Here is a 21597-nt window from a genome sequence, read left to right on the forward strand (position 1 = left end):
TCTCTCCACCGGCCCTACAGGGATGCTGGGTAGCCGGCCCAGATCCCCAACTACAGCCAGCATTACCTGGAATCCAGACAACCGGTCTCTCTCCCCAGCGGCAGACAGGATCACAGGGAGAGGATATTGTCAGTCCCCCGTCCCTGCAGCAACCAGCATTACTAGGAGTGGAGATGGTCGCACCCACTACCCAGCACCAGGCAGCGTTACAGAGAGTTGAGACAGTCGGTCTGACTCCCCAGCAGCAGTGTGTTGTAAAGAGAGAAGAGACAACCGGTCTCTATCCCCAACCACAGGGGGACAGCACCCCTAACTTCGATGGTGCAGATGGGACCGCGGTCTCTGCACCAGGCCTACCAGGATACTGGACGGCCGGTTCAGATCCCCCACCAACCCTGCAGGAATGCCTGGAGGAGGAGGTAAGCGATTCCTCCTCTCCACAGCCGATCTGCAACAAGGTCCTGGGGATAGGATTTCCTGATCCCATCCCAGCGGAAGAGCTGGCATCTGGGCAGAGCGCAGTCGGCCTCTGCCCTCCCCTATCCTCTTCTTCAGAGCCGGACTCCCCACAAGCGACCCCAGCGGAAGAGCTGGCATCTGGGCAGAGCGCAGTCAGCCTCTGCCCACCAAGTACCTACAGCTCCAAGCTGGAGAACCACAAGGCAGCAAGGAATCGCAGATGCCCACTCAACAGCTGGGGACATACGGAACGGAGCCAGGCCCCAAAATTCAACAGGTCCAGTATGGGGTTGTGGTTGGACTGCCAGACTAACTCAGGTACTGACCGTGAGGTCAGGTATCTGTTTAGTCTTCCCTGGAAGGGGGAGATGTGTGACGAAACCAACCTCGCCACGGTGTTTTGGAGGGGGCTGGTTGCTAGCCTCTTGCCTCAGGATTATGGCCCATACTAACTTTAAAGAAAACAGACCGGCCGCACAGCTTAAATCTGTCTTTGGAATTGTGTTTTATGTTATTATGCGTTCGGTTAAATTGTATGTTATGTGAGGGCACCCAGATAGCTAATATTATTGTATTTGTGTATTCTGAGTGCCATTCACCTAATGATATGCACTCAGACTTGAGCTATCTGGGGATATGTTAAATGTCTGTGTTTGCTGTGGGGGTGTGCCATTGTGTGTTTGGGTGGTGATTCCTGTCCTGTTGTCTCCACGTGTGTATTGGTGTTTTCCCTTTGTCCTGAGACATAATTGGATTGCTCCTCGGGTGTCGCCAGGCAGAGAGGAGGAAACCATGATGCATTGTGGGGATGTGTTGTGTCTGTGTATCCTGAATTTCTGCATATCTGTCCTGTGTCGCAGTCTCCATTCTGGTCCCCTAAGGGCGTGGCCACCAGATGGGGACCTGCATAAATACGGGCGGGTAGCCCTCAATAAAGTGTTCCTGTTTTATCCTTCATCATGCTGAGACTGGTGTTTGGATAACTGATCAAACTGGGGGATTGCTATACGCTGAAGATTTGCTATACTCCCCTGGCATAACTACGAGCTCTTGTAAGAGCTGTTCCTGCTCTCTGGCTGTAGGAGAGGTTCACCCACTGGAGCCTGGAGCCTTGTCGTAGGTCCAGCGTGGGTGGAGGACGGTGAGACCCCAACCAAGCTGCGGCGGTTCGTGGGGTCTGCAGAGCGTATGGTGTCAAGTGGAGTGCTTGGAGTCCTCGGAAAGCACTAGGAGCATCTATCGACGGAGGTACCCGGTCGGGGTGCTAGGCGTTCCGTTACACGTGCTATACCAGGAATTATTATTATTTGTATTGTTATTATTTGTAATTATATGTTTCACATATTATTTCTATTTTAATGGTCGTAGTTTTTCTAAGTATTCATAATTTATTAATATACAGTTGCAAGAAAAAGTATGTGAACCCTTTGGAATGATATGGATTTCTGCACAAATTGGTCATAAAATGTGATCTGATCTTCATCTAAGTCACAACTATAGACAATCACACTCTGCTTAAACTAATAGCACACAAAGAATTCAATGTTACCATGTTTTTATTGAACACACCATGTAAACATTCACAGTGCAGGTGGAAAAAGTATGTGAACCCCTAGACTAATGACATCTCCAAGAGCTAATTGAAGTGAGGTGTCAGCCAACTGGAGTCCAATCAATGAGATGAGATTGGAGGTGTTGGTTACAGCTGCCCTGCCCTATAAAAAACCCACACCAGTTCAGGGTTTGCTTTTCACAAGAAACATTGCCTGATGTGAATGATGCCTCGCACAAAAGAGCTCTCAGAAGACCTACGATTAAGAATTGTTGACTTGCATAAAGCTGGAAAGGGTTATAAAAGTATCTCCAAAAGCCTTGCTGTTCATCAGTCCACGGTAAAACAAATTGTCTATAAATGGAGAAAGTTCAGCACTGCTGCTACTCTCCCTAGGAGTCGCCATCCTGTAAAGATGACTGCAAGAGCACAACGCAGACTGCTCAATGAGGTGAAGAAGAATCCTAGAGTGTCAGCTAGAGACTCTGGCATATGCTAACATCCCTGTTAGCGAATCTACGATACGTAAAACACTAAACAAGAATGGATTTCATGGGAGGATACCACAGAGGAAGCCACTGCTGTCCAAAAAAAACATTGCTGCACGTTTACAGTTTGCACAAGAGCACCTGGATGTTCCACAGCAGTACTGGCAAAATATTCTGTGGACAGATGAAACCAAAGTTAAGTTGTTTGGAAGAAACACACAATACTATGTTGGAGAAAAAGAGGTACAGCACACCAACATCAAAACCTCATCCCAACTGTGAAGTATGGTGGTGGGGGCATCATGGTTTGGGGCTGCTTTGCTGCGTCAGGGCCTGGACGGATTGCTATCATCGAAGGAAAAATGAATTCCCAAGTTTATCAAGACATTTTGCAGGAGAAAAGGCCATCTGACCACCAGCTGAAGCGTGTTGCAACAGGACAACGACCCAAAGCATAGAAGTAAATCAACAACAGAATGGCTTAAACAGAAGAAAATACGCCTTCTGGAGTGGCCTAGTCAGAGTCCTGACCTCAACCCGATTTGAGATGCTGTGGCATGACCTTAAGAAAGCTATTCACACCAGACATCCTAAGAATATTGCTGAATTGAAACAGTTCTATAAAGAGGAATGGTCAAGAATTACTCCTGACCGTTGTCTGATCTGCAACTACAGGAAACGTTTGGTTGAAGTTATTGCTGCCAAAGGAGGTTCAACCAGTTATTAAATCCAAGGGTTCACATACTTTTTCCACCTGCACTCTGAATGTTTACATGGTGTGTTCAATAATAACATGGTAACATTTAATTATTTGTGTGTTCTTAGGTTAAGCAGACTGTGATTGTCTATTGTTGTGACTTAGATGAAGATCAGATCACATTTTATGACCAATTTGTGCAGAAATCCATATCATTCCAAAGGGTTCACATACTTTTTCTTGCAACTGTATCTATACTCGAGATGAGCGAATCAAATCCAACGAAGTGGAATTCGATTTCAGGATAAATTGGATTCGCCGCAAAGCCAAATTTCTTCATGCTTCGTGGTAGTGAATCAATTTAACCTGAAAAATCAGACTTACCTCCTCCATTTGCTTCCATTTGAAGATGTCATCTTGGGCTGCGTGAGATTTCGCGCCTGATTTTCAAGCAAGATGGTGGCGGTTGGCCTGTCGCAGGAAAATGGAGGCAGTAAGTCTGATTTAATTATTTTTTTCAAATAATTTTGCACTATTTTTACTCTCAGATGTTGCAATCATGTATGAACATGGCATCTGAAGGGTACAATGATAGGGAGCGACGATTTAACCGCTCCATGTCATAGCACCCGCTACTTACAAAACAATGCGTTTTGTGACGAAGTAATTCGTCACAAAGCAAATTTTTATGTAAAATTTGGCGTAACCGACTAATCGAATTTCCCAAAACTGCGCTCATCTCTAGTCTATACCTATATTATTAGTGTTGCTTTTATATTTGTTTTTTATTACTGATACTATTAAAATAAAAATTTTTATAATTTCCTATATAATTTATTTTATATTTTTACACTATTATTATGTTTCTATATAATTTATCATTTTATATTTACATTACTATATATTAATTTATTATTTTAGCTTTTTACATTTGTAACGGACCATTCAGCACACAACTCCGTTCAGACGATATCCTCCTTTCAGATTGACAGGCAGTTACTGCAAGCACCAATTTCCTGAACTGCAAACTACACGAATCCTTCAGCTCCCGAACAGGAAACACACGAACACTGGAAACCGCTGAACAGGAAAAGCATACAATCAGCTTACACTCCTGGCAATCAGCATACAATCCAATTCCCCCAATAACGAGACGACACTTCGTTTTGAGGTCAAGCAAAACTGACTGTACTGGCACATACAGCCTCTTTTATTCGCAATCCACAAACAGAGTACTGCCCAAAGGGTTTTGAAATACAACCAATCAATCCGTACAATACACACAGACACTCCCACACAATATCCTCCCCTCTGCCTGTGATATGATTACTGAAAACAATGGGTAATATAATTATCACAGGCAGAGAAATACAGTTTTATAAAACATATCACAGGAACCCCAAAACATGCAATAACCCCATAACAAGTATATCCTCGGAACCGGAGGATCTGGGTAAACCACATATCGAAAATTCACACAGATCCGTTCAGTAGTATGGAAGATACAGTTTAATGCAGATTCCGCAGAACATATACAGGCTATATCAAAAATAATTACTGTATAATGTGTCCCCTGTTGTATAGTTTAAAACTACTGCCCGATGTCTTTGTCCACCAAATACCGGCGAGATGGCACCGTGTAGAAAAGTCCAAACAGTGTCTGTGAGTTAAAAATGGCCGCCATCCATTGTTCTCACCATGTGCTTCATCCATTGTTCTCACCATGTGCCTCTGATACATGAAATGGTGGCCATCCAGTAACTCCACAGTATGTCCCCAGATGGTTCTTAAAGGACCATAATCCAGGGGCAGGAGGCGGGCAAACAGCCCCCTCCAAAACACCGTGGCGAAGTGGCTTTCGCCACAACATTATACATGTTTCTATATAATTTATTACTTTACATTTTAACATTATTATATTTGTTTCTGTATCATTTATTATTTCATATTTTACACTATATATTTTTCTATGTAATTTATTATTTTAGATTTTTACATAATTATACATTTTTCTATATAATTTATTTTAGATTTTTATAACATTATTATTATTTGTCCAGATCCAACCCTTGTCTTCTAAAAAAAACTGGCACAGTTTAGAACTTGGCATAAATAAATCCTCTCCACCCCCTCCCCCCTTCCCCAACATATCGCAAATGGAATAGATCCACCCACATCTATTCTTTTTTTTTTGCATATGACTGTTCTGTGGCTTAAGGAAGTCGGCATAATTGGCACATCATAAGAGAACATTACTTTGTGTGTGCCTGGCGCCGGTCCAGTTCTCAGTAGTTATTTATAATGTCTTGAGCTGCATTAACATGTATCCGTTTTATTTTTTATTTTTTATAAAATAATAAAACAGCAATGTAATAAGAAGGAAATATATATTTTATCTATCTATATCTTTAACCACTGGCAGTATTTTTTAGTTTTTTGTTCTTCATGTATCTGGAAGCCAAAAATACATTCTGGCACATCTGTCTGCCAAGAGCCATGTCCTGAAATCTGTGACTTAGACAGCTCACTCTCGCAGGATATTGTTCTCAGGCTCTAAATAGAGTGTCATGAATAAATTATTAAGCCATTGGCCTAGCAACCTGTGACGGCTTATGCTTATCCAGTTAATTATATTTGCATAAATTCATTTAAATGAACAAAGTAAAACCCAGTATGTGAAAGTTAATTTGGTAAATGAAGTGTATTTCATCTAAAAAACACAACTTGTTACTTTTTATCCGCATGAGAATGAGCAGATAAATCCAGATTGTTCGTGGATGTGAATATATGCATCTCATTTCAGGGTGAACTGTATTCAAAAAAATTATTTGTAGTTTTGTTATGGTGCCAATAATTTATATTTTTTGGCACAATGTGAATAACAGATTGAGTTTTATATTGATATCATGGAGTTCACTATTGAAAAAGTTTAATTTGAAAGGGGTTATCCCATCAGGACAACCCCTGTCTGTATGCCCTAATAGGACATATCGATGTCTTAGATGTGGGCTCTCTTGCTCATGACTCTCTTCCAATAGGCCAGAAAAGAGTGCCATTTCTGCTCTGGAGGACTCAGTGTGACCATATTTTAGATGAAGGAGCATTAAACTATAATGTGTGCCATGTTATACCACATTTCTCCAGAAGTGGCCACTGTAAAAAAAAATTGCAACTATTCACAGCTTCCATAAGTGGAAGAGACGTTTCAGCTGTCAGACCCATGGCGATCAGTTGATCACCAGCAAGTCCTCATATTAAGCAGGGGTTACACCTTTACATAGATTATTAAAGGGTGTTATGACCAGCGGGTGAGAACCCACTTTCCCACATGACCAACTCCCTCTGAGGGTGATGTCTGAGCACACCCCTCGTTCTTCACGTGATACCGCTGATGGAGAGGATTGACTTTCACAAGGGGTTTATCAAGTGCTACCTCAGAGGCCTCAGAGGTGAATAGGAACATGAGGGAATCGGGACCTGATTATGAACCCACTGGACTGACCTCCAGGTGACACAATACACCCAGTGGATGATAGGAGTCCAGAAGCTGAAGGCAAAGTCTATAAACGTAGACCAGGGTCTAGGCAGGCAGCAGTCAGGCAAAGTCTGTAAAACGTAATCCAAAGTCTGGTACACAGAATGACAAGAAACCGCAGAACACCTTAGCTCAAACAAGAAAGTAGACTAGCTATAAACCTAATTGCTCAGGCGCCTCCCAGTTGAATAAAGCACCTTTAAATAGACATTGCAGACCAGCCATAGGCTGGGGAACATAGAGGGCATGTGTATGCTGCTTAGCAATCAGTACAGGACTCTGAGCCAGAGTGCAAGCTTCGCTCAGAGCTGGAAGGAGGATGACAGAGACTATATAGCTTCACCCGTGCCAGTAAGGAAGGAAGTGCCGGCATGGGGCGTATACAACAGTTAAGCTACGCATTGCCCATGCTTATCAGCATGGCGCATGGTAGCAGGAAGAAGTGAAGGAGCCCGAAGCCCGTGCCTGCATGTAGTGTCACGGATGTAGTAAGGGAGAACACCAAAAGACAACAAGAAGGAAGAGGAAAGACACTAGGCCTCACTGATAGGGAAGGAAAAGGGTCACCACCTATAAAACCCTGCTCCTGACCATAACTCTTATCCGTATGAGCACCTCTTGATGGTAGATACGCCCATACACAGTAACATGGAAAACCCTGGTAACCCTCGGATGCCCTAAAGTTAATGACAGGGAAGAGACAAACAGTTCCTTCCCTAGTGAAGGAACCAGCGTCTTGCTGAGGCCTAGTAAACAGCCGGGGGTGGGGGGGGGGGGGGGAATACAAAACACAACAAGCGAAAAACTTAACTTCTAAGGATGATGGATGAACAGGACTTTAACAAGAACTACACTCCAGCTCTTCCAAAACCAAATGAAGCTATCCAGAGCAAGGAGTGATGGGTAAAGTCAGACTAAATAGGGAGAGGTAAAGGTCACATGATCCACACCTGAACAGGAGGTGTGGACATACCAGCAACACACAGACAAAGTGAAACAAAAAGAGGCTGTCAGATCACTCATGTGCAGTCAGTCTTTCAGACTTTCTAACACCTGTCACAGGTGTGACATGTAGGGGCAGCAGCGCGGGCAAGTAGCGCTGGGCTAACAAAGGGATTGTATCACTTTATTAATTTTTTGTTTTACTAATTAAAATCAAATTATGGCACATATTTTCTAATATATCGTCATATTGTGCTTGTACATTTTTTACATTTTCTGTACTTGATTATGGGGCATTATTCTGTCGGAGCTGCTGCTTTGCTCTGTTATCAGCATTAAAGATATGCTTTACAGCCACATAAGCAACTGTAGTCAGGAAATTATTAATTTATAGGTATTTTGAGCATGTTCTGTGACCTATGCAGAGGTCATTCTGCAGGAAGGGGGAAGAGGTCTGCCTCCAGTTCAATATTAGTAATAGAGGTGTAAACTTACATTGAAATCCTGCCTGTGATGATAATTAGATGACTACTGAAAAGTGATAACTTCAGAATAGGAAAAGAGGCTTATTGAAAGTGTGAGGCAGTGACAGGCCTCATGGTTGTTAGGGGAGATATATGGCAGGATTTGCTGCGTCTTCCCCACAATCACCAGGTCTGAAGAAAGACCAGGTGTAGCAATCACCTGGGGATAAAGGAATCCTCAGAGTGAGAGGGGGTGGGGACTTGCACACAGAAGGCTGGAGTGGCTCTGGGTGGTCTGAGCCGGGAGGGCTGAGAGACCACTATCCCCCAAGAGACACTGGTGTGGGAGCAGCCTGGAGGCTGCTGGAGGTTGGGCTGAGAAAGCCGCATCTCATCATGGGTGTGAACGTGAACTGTGTTACGCTTTAGGTGAGTCAGGGAAACCTATGTGTTTAGGTAGAGCCCAGATGGGCAAGGTATGTTATTTTGGCTTTGTGTGTTTTTTCGTTATGCCGTGTACCACAATAAAGCACAGTTTGGCCCCTAAATCCTGCTGTCTGTGAAGAAGTGTGTGGTTGCAACCCCCGAAAAAGAGTTAATCCCCCACAATTGGTGGAGGATGCGGTCAGGCGTCCCTGCTGAAAGAAGGCAAAGTGGTTGCTAGGGGCAACGTCATCACTGAAAGGAGCAGGTGCTGCTCGTGCTGTTCCAGATATTTAATTTTTTTTTGCTGGGTTGCAAAGGAGTCGCTGTGTGGGCCAAGCCAGAAGCCTGGTGAGAGAGACTGACGGGGGAAAAAAGCAACAATTTTTGGGGTCTCTGGCTAAGAGGACTTGGTTGCCGATAATGTCTATTAAGGTAACTTTTATGACGGACTATGACACACGGTGGCAGCATATAAAGCAGCAAAAAACCCAGGCCAAGAAGCTGGGTTATGGCCCAAGTGAAATGGCGTGTTTTGATGTAGAGCAGGAGGCGTTGAGGGCGCAATTGCAGTGGGTCCGCGAGACAAATTTTCCAACGCTGAGTAGACTGAAGTTCCAGAGGAAAAGTGGACCTATGCCGTTGACAAGGGCAACCGTCAGGAAGACAAAGAGGTAGAGAGCGGTTCGGCTCTCAGGAGTGCCTGTGTTTCCTGTGATTGTGCACAAGGCCCTAAAGGGTGCACCTGGAGTGACCGTCTGGAAGAGGCCATGTGGTTTCCGGTGGCAACGATTTCAGTAAGGAGTCTGACGGTGGTTGTGTTACCAGGAACCCAGAGAAGGAGAGATGATCTTGGGATATCTTCATCTCCAGAGACTGCAGAATCTGCGACGTCAGGCGGTAATAACATTCCTGTATTTATTGGGCTGGCAGACCCTGGGAAAGTACGCCGACGACAGTTGCTATCTGCTGGGCCGGCAGGTGGTAAGTCCCAGAGGCAAGGAACTGTCGCAAGGGGATGTATCTATGTGGAAACCGCGGTGTCTGAACAGGCGGGTAACCCTGTTGCGGTTGCTCCCTCACAGGAATCTGCAGAGGAGAAGGGTATTGTGTTGCACAAACTGCCCGTGACCAAAGCTCGGCTCGGGGTCGTGAAAGTTTCACTGTCGTGTGAAAAAGGCTCTAAACACAAGTATTTATGGCCTATTACACATTTTGCCCGAAAGCGATCAACCCCCTTTAAAGGGAACCTGTCACCTCTACTATGCTACATTTCTAAATGTTCATTGTGTTACCCTAAACATATAAATTACACTTTTAATTTCATTTGCAGACAAATTCAATAATTATTATGCATTTTTGCACTTCCCGCCTTTTATGCAAATTCACATAAAAGAGTCATATCTTACTTGTGTGACCAGAGAAGAGTCATATTTTCAAGCTCTGACTTATCTCAGGTTAATTTGCATATGTATCAAATTGTTTTTTTTTACACAATAAAAGCACACAGATCTATGGGGACTGGGTATTGCGGATGTGCTAGCGGCCATCTAGAGACCCATGTGCTCAGCTCTATACCCGAAATCCCGGTGACCGGTTCCCTTTAAGTCGAGCTGATCAGCAGGATACGGACCCTCTTGCTTCAGGATTAGTAAAAAGCCGTTCACAAATACATCATTTTTTTACTCTCCCCCCCCCCCCCCCAAAATCCCTTCTTTGCTTAGTATCCCTTTAATTATTTTTTGACTTTATTAGTCGTTGCTTCTAGCAGTCAGTTGAGTGTGATGCGTGATTATATACATCTAATTACTGGCGTAAGATAAATTGAAATAGGTACTTTCACTAATTAACATGGCAAGCGAGTGTCAGCTACGTGTTTTATGCAGAGAACGAGCACTTTCTTTAATTAAACCCATAAAAACATTGATTAGACCTGACTGGCTTCCCCGCACTTACATTATTTTGAGGATTTTTACTGTGTTTTTCTAGCGCTTATATTAAAAGACAGGGCCCAGTTTTTTATGTCCTCAGAAGATCATTTTGACTAGGAATAAATGGATCATAAAGTTTCAGTGACAAGTGGTATAAATCATAGAAGCACAGAGAGGACACTGTGTACAGCGGGAAGATAGTCAAATGTGCCTTCTAATTCATATTCTCCAGTTGTAAAGTATATGAGCTGATGGCACTGCTTGAGAAGCAATCCTTTCCAGTACACAATTAGGTTATCAGTGTAGTCCATATTACAGTATATAATATATAAATATTGTAACATAGTGTATGGTGAAGTACGTTGGGGGGGTATATCTCACCAAGTACGCTCAGAAGGGTGAAGCAAAAGTTTTCAAGGGCTATATTTTTATGGAATGGTTGGTAGGTTGGTAGAGGGACCTGCCATTCCCTCCCACTCTAGTACAATATTTTGCCCTAGCCTGTGATAAACCCAGGTGTAACCGCTGGGTTAATTGCTGTGCTGATACAGACTAGTGTTGAGCGCGAATATTCGAAAAGCGATATTTTTTTCATGAATATTTAGAATATAGTGCTATATATTCTTAATGACAAATATTCTTATTTTTTTATGTTTTTTTTTTTAACACAGTACATATCAGGTGATAATATATATCAGGTGATATTAAAGACAGGGCTGAGAGCCTTATTCTATGTCATTGCCTGGAAGCTGCATGGCCTGTGGTGGCTGTGCAAAGCCTGATCCCCTGTGTTTGGATTTAAAGTACATAAGTGAGGTAACCTGATATATAGTTAGCGCCCAGGCGGGCAAGGCGATTTATTTTGTGTATATCACGCACATGCAGATGCATAAAAGTGACAAATGAAATTGCATGGTACTGTTTTGTGTCAGATGGAAAATAAAAGCTGTTTAACCCCCAAAATTGCTAAACCCCCCAGAAGCACACAGACCCACGACAATATGTATAAACATGTAACATTGCACAAAGTTGCGTAATTTTTCATAGGATGATATCAGTGCCTTAGTTTGGATCTGTGCCACATGGTACTGGTATGTGCATTGGGATTTAATCTCATAGGTTCAACTATTTAAATGGGGGTTGTCTTGTCAGGGTATGTGGATGTCAAACGGTAGCGGGTCAGTCAGTTTAAGGGGATGGTGAACACCCACGAACTGAAAATATAGAAGCAACCTTAGAATAGAATAGGTATACAGGAACCTTGGCATCCAGACTCACGGATATTTTGACCAGTCAGGGTTTGGCTGACAGACATAGCAACCTTCCTAAAACAGCTCAGCATGGGATCGTGGCTGGCTAAATTCCTGATATCTGCGCTGTGCTGTTCCTTTCTTATTCCTCCTGGAAGTGTATAAATACATTAAGGCCTCTTGTACACGACCGTATGGCTTTTTCAGTATTTTGCGGTTAGCAAAAAAGGATAACGGATCCGCAAAAAATATGGATGACATCCGTGTGCATTCAGTTTTTTGCAGGAACGAAACAGCTGGCCCCTGATAGAACAGTACTATCCTTGTCCGTTATGCGGACAATAATAGGACGTGTTCTATCTTTGAACGGAATAGAAAAACCGAAATACTGAAATGGAAGGTATACAGAGTACTTTCCGTTTTTTTGCGGATCCATTGAAATGAATGGTTCCGTATACGTACCGTATACAGAACGCAAAAAAACAGAACGAAAACGGAAACAAAAAAAGTTTGTGTGCAAGAGGCCTAACAGTCTGGACAGTGTGAGATTGTGCAGGGACACACCTCTACAGGCAACACTCAGTCATCTACAGTATTTATTCAGAATTTTTTTGAGGAATAACCGAGGAAGGTACAAAACGGTGTTATCAGGACTGTTATTTCATGGACAATGCACTTATTTACTAAATAGACTTGTTAGAGCTGACAGATCCTTTTTAACTTCAATATCCAAAAGTACTATCTGTCACCGTGGATACACATAGATCTGCATGGGAGCATTAGACACAAAATGAGAGAAAATAGCATTTATCCATGTAGAGAAAAATAATGCAAACCATTTTCTAATGTATTGTGATTGTCCATATTGCTTCCTTTGCTGTCTGGATTCAATTTCCCAGTACATTATATATTGCTAGTTTCCATGGTCACAACCACCCGGTGGTCATGCATGCTTACTATAGGAAAAAGCACTGGCATATGTGAGCTCCCATAGTCCCGGCCACCAGAGAGGCCAGTGTTTTTTCCTATAGTGTGGAAGGATGACCTCAAATTCTGGATTGCAGGCTGGTCGTAACCATAGAAACGAGCAGTATATAATGTGATGGAAAAATGAATGCAGCCAGCAAAGGAAGCAATATGGACAATACATTAGTAAGTGCCTTGTATTAACTTTCTCTACATGATCAATGCCACCTGCTGAAGTGACAGGAAACCCCTTTAACTACTTGCAAAGTTGTGGATGGATGGGAACAATAAGAAATGTTACAACGGTTCAGTTTGCCTTTGAATGTATCAACTTCAAGCCTTATTTAATATTCTTCTGCTGTCTTTTCAAAACTATTATCCAAATTGAAGCTTTGTCCTAAATTTGCCAGAGAACATCTAGACTTGAGGTAAATATGTATGCCACTTTAATGATATTTTTGAGAATGTGCCAAGACTCATTTAGATGGATTTAAGCAGAAATCATGAAAAAAAAAATCCAAGACAGATTTTAGGAAGATGTAGAGCTCAGTGTTCATATGGATGTTCTTGGCTCACATCTTAAATCTAAGATGCGCTATAAATAGAGCCATTACTCCATGGCACCGACACAGAGAGACCTGCTCCGAGTGAATAAGAGGTGCCCAGTGGCTCCAGTACAGAAAGTAATGTAATGTGAATGGCGATCAGCACAGGGAGATGATGTAATGTTCGATTCACATTGTGAAGCCATGCTATCTGCATGATCGCTGCTCACAGACTATTTCAGAGAAATGATGTCATGTGATTGCCTTCGTAGGTTATCAAGGACAGCATGGAGGCCGGCAGACAGCCCTTCGCAAACCCGGTTCCTAATGATTTTCATATTAGTTAAATTTCTAGCTATAATATTCTTACTTTTTAGGTTCGTTTTGATGATCAGTTCTGATTAGGAGTCCATTCAGACGTCCGTAGGTGTTTTGCGGTCCTGCAAATTGCGGATCCGCAAAACACGGACACCGGCAACGTGCGTTGCGCATTTTGCAGACCTCACATCGCCAGCACTATAATACAAAAAATAAAAAAAAATGGGACATCACGTTCATCGATCACATGGTCTAGGAGCAGCTTGGCCCTATTGAAGTAAATGGGGCTGAGATGCAATGCCAATGTACGGCGCTGTGCTTAGTGAGCTGATAGAAGGCCGCAGCACTACTGCAAGCCTCAGTGCCTGATCAAACAGCTGACCTGGTTGTCGGACCATCACGAATCAGATACTGATGACCTACCCTGAGGATAGGTCATCATTAAAAATATCTAAAAAAAAAAACTTTAACATATAGCTATAATTTAAATATCAATTTAGAAATTTTTCAAATACCCTGTGTAACTCACATTATATTAACTTTAAAGTGAATGTCCACTATGATACATAATTGTATTTTCAATGTATTCTAAAATTCTGTGATGATTAATTTCTTAATAGTCATATCATTTCCTATATCTATTTGGCAGTTGAAGGTCTTTTTTGTCTGATACAGCACTCCAAATCTAATACATAAAGGGAGTCTATCAGCAGTTTTGACAATTCTATACTGCTGACATCACTAGGAAGGGTCTAGAGAAAACAGTACAATTTTACCTTTTGGGGAGCTTTAATTTTCAGCAGTAGTGTAAATATGAATTCTAATTCTGGCAGATTCTGCTCCTGCAAGGTCCACTGGAGGCTGAATGCCATTACGAAGTGCAGTCTGCTTTCTGAATTGAGCTGTATCCCCTCTGCTCAGTCATAGACCAGGAGACCACTACAGCTCTCAGGAGGGGTGGGGGACTGTAAATCAACTCAATGCAGAGAGCAAAAAGCACTGCACAGTGAAGCTCCTATTGAAGGTCACTTGCAGGAGCGGAATTTAGCAGAATAAAAGTTCGTATACACACTTCTCCTGATAACAGCTCCACAAAAGATGTTTGTACTGCTCTCCCTAGCCCCTACCTAGTGCTATCAGCAATTCAAGAGTGTTGGCAAATATGGAAGTATTGCTTCAATTTGTTTTATTCTGTATTCTAGAAGAACTAATAAAAACAAAACTTTTGTATAGATCTACAGAATTTCTAAAATGGGAGGCACTCCGGAAAACAGTATGAGCACACAGCCGGGTCTGGTCTGAGGTCTGTGATTATTTGGTCTGTATTACTATAGTGGTCTTTGATTAGTATTTAGGGAGTCTGGTCTAGCATTGGTATTCAGGGGATCTGGTTTAGGATCTGTATTTATTGTGAGGTCTGTTATTTTAGGAGGTCTCATCTGGTCTTCCTTTTGATCCAAAAATACATCTAGGAGATCAGGTATCTTGAGTTTGATACACAAGGGGTCTAAAAGACTGGCTATGTTTTTAAACGATTGGACATACAAGGACATTATGTTATTATTTGACCATCAAGCATGGCCCAACTGTGTAGTTTTTCTAACTACTACTATGTAAGTTTGCATCTTTATCCTCATGTGGGACCAGGAATAGACATACTATATAAATTATGTAATCTACTCAGTTAGGGGGTGGGGTGGTATTGGGGTGTTGTCGGGGATATAAAGCAAAAGGCTTTATATAAAAGAAAGGATCAAAGAAAAAAATGCAAAAGATTATTGATCCTTGAGGTGAACATATATAACACCTCAAAAAGAGTTTGATCGGTTATTTAACTATATTGTGCAATCAGTAAAACAAGGTACAAGCATCTATGCAAAAATATACAGTGGATATAAAAATTCTACACACCCCTGTTAAAATGTCAGGTTTCTATGCTATAAAAAAATGAGACAAAGATAAATCATTTCAGAACTTTTTCCACCTTTAATGTGACCTATAAACTGTAGCACTTAATTGAAAAACAAACTTAAATCTTTTAGGTGGAGGGAAGAAAACAAAACAAAAAAATAATGTGGTTGCATAAGTGTGCATACCCTCTTATATCTGGGAATGTAGCTGTGTTCAGAATTAAGCAATCACAATAAAAATCATGTTAAATAGGAGTCAGCATACACCTGCCATCATTTAAAGTGCCTCTGATTAACCCCAAATAAAGTTCAGCTGCTCTAGTTGGTCTTTCCTGAAATTTTCTTAGTCGCATTCCACAGCAAAGGCCATGGTCCACAGAGAGCTTCCAAAGCATCAGAGAGATGTCATTGTTAAAAAGTATCTGTCAGGAGAAGGGTACAAAATAATTTCCAAGGCATTAGATATACCATGGAACACAGTGAAGACAGTCATCATCAAGTGGAGAAAATATGGCCCAACAGTGACATTACTAAGAACTGGACGTCCCTCCAAAAAATGATGAAAAGACGAGAAGAAAACTAGTCTGGGAGGCTACCAAGAGGCCTACAGCAACATTAAAGGAGCTGCAGGAATATCTGGCAAGTACTGGCTGTGTGGTACATGTGACAACAATCTCCCATATTCTTCATATGTCTGGGCTATGGGGTAGAGTGGCAAGACGAAAGCCTTTTCTTACGAAAAAAAAACATCCAAGCCAGGCTACATTTTGCAAAAACACATCTGAAGTCTCCCAAAAGCATGTGGGAAAAGGTGTTATGGTCTGATGAAACCAAGGTCGAACTTTTTGGCCATAATTCCAAAAGATATGTTTGGCGCCAAAACAACACTGCACATCACCAAAAGAACACCATACACACAGTAAAACATGGTGGTGGCAGCATCATGCCAAGGGGCTGTTTATCTTCAGCTGGAACTAGGGCCTTAGTTAAGCTAGAGGGAATTATGAACAGTTCCAAATAACAGTCAATATTGGCACAAAACCTTCAGGTTTCTGCTAGAAAGCTGAACATGAAGATGAACTTCATCTTTCAGCATGACAATGACCCAAAGCATACCTCCAAATCAACAAAGGAATGGCTTTACAAAAAGAAGATTAACGTTTTGGAATGGCCCAGCCAGAGCCCAGACCTGAATCCGATTGAAAATCTGTGGGGTGATCTGAAGAGTGCTGTGCGCAGGAGATGCCCTCGCAATCTGACAGATTTGGAGTGCTTTTGCAAAGAGGATTGGGCAAATCTTGCCAAGTCAAAATGTGCCATGCTGATAGACTCATACCCAAAAAGACTGAGTGCTGTAAATGTGCTTCAACAAAGTATTAGTTTAAGGGTGTGCACACTTATGCATCCATATTATTTTATTTTTATATTTTTTCTTCCCTCTACCTAAAAGATTTCAGTTTGTTTTTTAATTGAGTTGTACAGTTTATAGGTCACATTAAAGGTAGAAAAAGTTCTGAAATGATTTATCTTTGTCTCATTTTATCACAGAAACCTGACATTTTAACAGGGGTGTGTAGACTTTTTATATCCACTGTAAATGATTTATTATACAATAATTTTAAATACAATCAAAGATTAATCAATGTGAAACCAGCGTGTACACAGTACCTCTCAGACATAAGATTAAATATAACGTCCTGACCACACTTTTGAGATATAAAAACTCAATAACATTAATAGCAATATAAATGATCAAGCCTGGTATTGACCATGGAATGAAATTATTCCAATCAGAGAGTTACCTCTGAAATAAATATTTAGGTCTTTTATTTAGTAATACGCTTTGTTACTGAATAGTGACAATATCGATGTAGCACTTTTAACAACTATACATCCGCCAACAGCGGGGAGTTTGCTGAATATCAGGCTGATTAATTTATATCAATACTACACCAAATAAAGTTATACATTACAGAGAATGCAGAGGATGTGCAGAGACTAAGGGAAGTCAGCTCTAAGGTACGATCTGGTCATTAGGATTTTTTTCCTGGGTTTTCTTTGTTTCTCTGTGTTTTCTCTTTTTTTCTTGTTGTCTCCCTCATGTGTGTGTGGTTTATGATCACAAACTTATCAGTTAGACACACCTTCCTAGCTTGGAGTTTTTCAATCATTGTTGGCTAGGCGTGTACATATGATAAGGACTGTGATGTCATTGTATTACCCAAAATGCACTTCTGCTGTTGGTGTAATGTTACTCAGTTACCTCTAGGTGACACTATTATCTAAGCTATTAGTATCATTCTATTAAGGGTTAAATATCCAAGTATGACTTTATCTCACATTCTATACACGTGACCTCTGGAACCTAAATCAAAGCTGAGGGATTAATTTTGACATGTATACCAATTAAAACACAGACATTTGGGCACCATTTGAATATTTCCCATACTCCTAAATTTATGTTATAGATAATAATGATGAGCCTTGTTTTCTCACAGAGATATCTGTGCCTCCTCTACACCAACGGGTGATTGATAGTTAAAATAACACATCTTTACAGATACTCATTAACAAAGTCCATACTTAAACTGTTTTCATCATATAATAGGAATATATGCGTTCCTATTGAGAAAAATATATGATAACAAATACATAAACATCTTTATTAATACGCAACAATATAAAATGATACATAGGTCTTATTGATTTTCTTATACAAACAAAACTAAGGTTGAATATACGTGTATATAGATATTTCAGATTTTCTGCCTCATTAATAGATACCAAACTATAGAGGTAATTAGTACCAGGTACTTCTAGAGAACATTATTATCTCCTGTCATAAATCCATAAGGAGACCAGAAGGCCTCTTTTCAGACTGGTACATCCATGAGAAGAAATCTTATTAACAGCATCCTTTCCATGACCCTCTCTCAGCCATCTTTAAAATACATACATGTAGCAATATGGCCTCCTATAGCTCTAATCAAATGCACTATAATTATAATATTTAGATAAATGTTTTATACACTTATGAAAAAGCACAACAGTGTTGAGGGCCATTTCTGGCCACAGGAGGGCGTAAAACATGTATTCTGTCTCTTTCCCCTCACTCCCTTGCACAGACATCAGAAAATGCAATAACCCAATCACAGAGCCTGCATAATTGTAATTGGCTGATGATGTAGTATCTTTGAGTCTGAACAGTCTTCAGCCACATATGGAGGAACAGTGGATGAGGAGCCTTGCAGCCTTCAGTAGAAACATTTAACACCCTTCACTACTATAGACCACCCTAGATGTTATCATTAACCTTTACACTTCTCTAGCCCAACAGGTCTGCTTTACAGCCCTAGACCACCAGGGAGATTACCTCTCAATGTAGGAAAATAAAATCTATCTGACTATTTTCCAGGTAGATAACATCCATATTGTAAATTTTTTATGCAAATATATGAAGATGTAAGTTGCAGGTACAGTACTGTAAAAAAATAAGTTTTAGGCAGGTATTGGAAAAATGCTGCTTAGTAAATATACTTTGAAAACTAAATGTGTTGATGGTTAGCAATTAACAAAATGCAAAGGGAATGAAGAAAAAAGAAAGCTAAATTCAATCCATATTCGGTGTGACCACCCTTTGCCTTTAAAACAGCATCAGTACTTCTAGGCACACTGCACACAGTTTTTAAAGGATCTTTGCAGGGAGGTTGTTCCGAACACCTTGGAGAACTAACCACAGATCTTCTGTGGATATAGGATTACTCAAATCCCTCTATCTCTTCATGTTATCCCAGACAGACTTGATTATGTTGAGATCACTGCTCTCCGCAGGACACCTTGTTCTTCTTTACACTGAATATAGTAATTAATCACAATGGTTGTATGTTTGGGGTCGTTCTATTTCTGACAGCATTCTTACTTTGCAGAATTTTTTCCACAACGACCTAGAACTTTTGCACAGTATTGTATGTTGATGGCAGCAGACTGTATTTACACAGAGGCCTTGAGATGTCTACCCCGTATATGGTACTGTGGATGATCAAGTTGACCCATAAAAATAAAAAGTATCACAGAAGGTTAACTGAATGTCTATTTAAAGAGGACCTGTCATCTTCCATCAGTGGTGGCTGTCATTGCCTGGATGTAGTCGCCACCTCAAATAATCAGCTTTTTTTTCTTTCCCCCCCCCCATCTCCCCCACATTCCCCAGCCACCTGTGCTCCCAATATGCCACTGAGACCATTCACTGCAAAAGGAATGGCCCTTGGCACTGATTCTCAAAGGGGAGTGAACCAGTATTCCACGCAAATTCAATAGCCTCAGAGCTGTGGCTTGCTCACCATTGAGAATCAGCATCAGAGACCACCCCCTTGACAGTACATGGCTTCAATGACATGTTGGCTGCAGGAGCTATTGGCACTTATTGTTCATGGAAAAACAGTGCAGCAATCTTCAGAGCAGTGGCTACCACCAGGTAATGAAGGTTGTTATCGTTGAAGGACAGGTCCTCTTTAATATTATTTGTCTGTGATTTTAGATAACCGTTTTCATTTTCTTCTCTTTAACAGATCTTCAAAAATCATGGATAAAGACGTCTATGATCTGTAAAGAAGCCTACAGCTTGGATGGAGCTCCTTCACATCAACGGTCAACCACAAAGGCTTGATGAGTGCAACAATGTGGACTGGGGTTATAATGTCAAAGACCCAAAAGCCTATTGCTATGAAAACCACTGTGTGACCTCAGCCTTGTCACCAGATCAATATGAGTCCATATCATTGGCAACATCCGATGAAGTGTCATATCCCAAACTATCCCAAGAAGATCATGGCAAAGAAAGAAGGAAGGTGTGTTGCGTCGAAGAAGTGGAAACATCTTTCACTTATGTTGATGAGAACGTGAACATAGAACACGTGACTCATCAACCATTAAAGAATGGCTGCAGCCATCAACATGTCAACTCTGATAGAGAAATCCAACAAGATAGTATTCAAGAAGTGTCTATTATGTCTGACGATGAAGCCACCTCAGAAGCATCTGGGAAGTCTGTAGACTATGGCTTCATCAGTGCAGTGACATTCCTCATCACTGGGATTCTTCTCGTTATAATTTCATACTTATTCCCCAGAGACTCTAGATCGGATCCAAGTTCCATCACAGCGAGAGAAATGGAAAAAATTGAGAAGAAGAACGCGATTATCGGAGCTCATTTGGATAGGTGTGTGATTGCCGGGCTGTGCCTTTTAACTCTGGGTGGTGTTGTCTTGTCAGTATTGTTAATGATATCCATGTGGAAGGGTGAACTCTACAGGAGAAAGGCGTTTGCTTCTAAAGACTCTGCTAAACTGTATGGATCCATTAATTTCAACCATTCAAAGTCTGGTGGAACTGAAAACACCTTGGTGCAAGAAGAAACCATTGACGTTGTGAATTAATGTTTCCTTCCAGACATGGCAAATGATTTTCATTGTCTGTCGGCTAAACTATTTTATGCTGTAAATCTCATTATTTTTCTTTTTCTTTTCTTTGCTTCTTTGGAAGTTAAAAAAGCACTAGTCGTGTCATAAACTGTTCTGTAAAATAAAGCCGTTATAAGGATTACGTGTATTAGTCTATATCGGGGCTATTAAAACTGACATGAGCATGGACTTCTATACAAAGTTTAAAAGCTGCATTAAACAGGACCTGCACCCACTCCTGACATGTCTGTTTTAATACCTACTTGCATTCCCCATGTAGTAACAATTTTGGATAATGTTTTCATATAACTTTGTTGTGCCAATCAAGCCTCATTCACACGTTTCACATACAGTATGTGAGCTGTACGTGTTCTCCACAGACAGCACACGTCCCCATTTATTTAAATGTGTGCATTCAGACATCAGTGTTATACCAAGGTCCGTGGGTCCGTGTTTTTAGCACAGATACATGCTCTATGTTGTACATGTTCACAGATCCATCACATCCATTATAGTCTATTGGGTCCATGAAAGCCACGGATGCAACACTGATGCCATCCGTGTTGCATCCAGGTTTCACGGATCATAAAAAAGAGATGCTGTAAAAATTATTTTTCAGCTGTTAAGGGTCAGTGAAACACGGATGGCACACAGACAG

At 41.2% G+C, this 21597-nt stretch overlaps 1 protein-coding gene across 1 annotated transcript in view; it reads left to right on the forward strand.

Annotated features, from left to right (window-relative positions):
• Positions 1 to 21374, forward strand: part of TMEM74 (transmembrane protein 74) — a 54894-nt gene extending 33520 nt beyond the window's left edge. Inside the window, exon 2 of the mRNA XM_044295047.1 lies at positions 20049 to 21374. Coding sequence (XP_044150982.1) covers positions 20106 to 20915 — 810 coding nt within the window. The 5' untranslated portion in view covers positions 20049 to 20105 and the 3' untranslated portion in view covers positions 20916 to 21374. The remainder of the gene's footprint in view (positions 1 to 20048) is intronic.
• Positions 21375 to 21597: the final 223 nt, after the last annotated feature.

The sequence above is a fragment of the Bufo gargarizans genome, chromosome 5 (assembly GCF_014858855.1).
Source record: "Bufo gargarizans isolate SCDJY-AF-19 chromosome 5, ASM1485885v1, whole genome shotgun sequence".
Taxonomy (NCBI): Eukaryota; Metazoa; Chordata; class Amphibia; order Anura; family Bufonidae; genus Bufo; species Bufo gargarizans.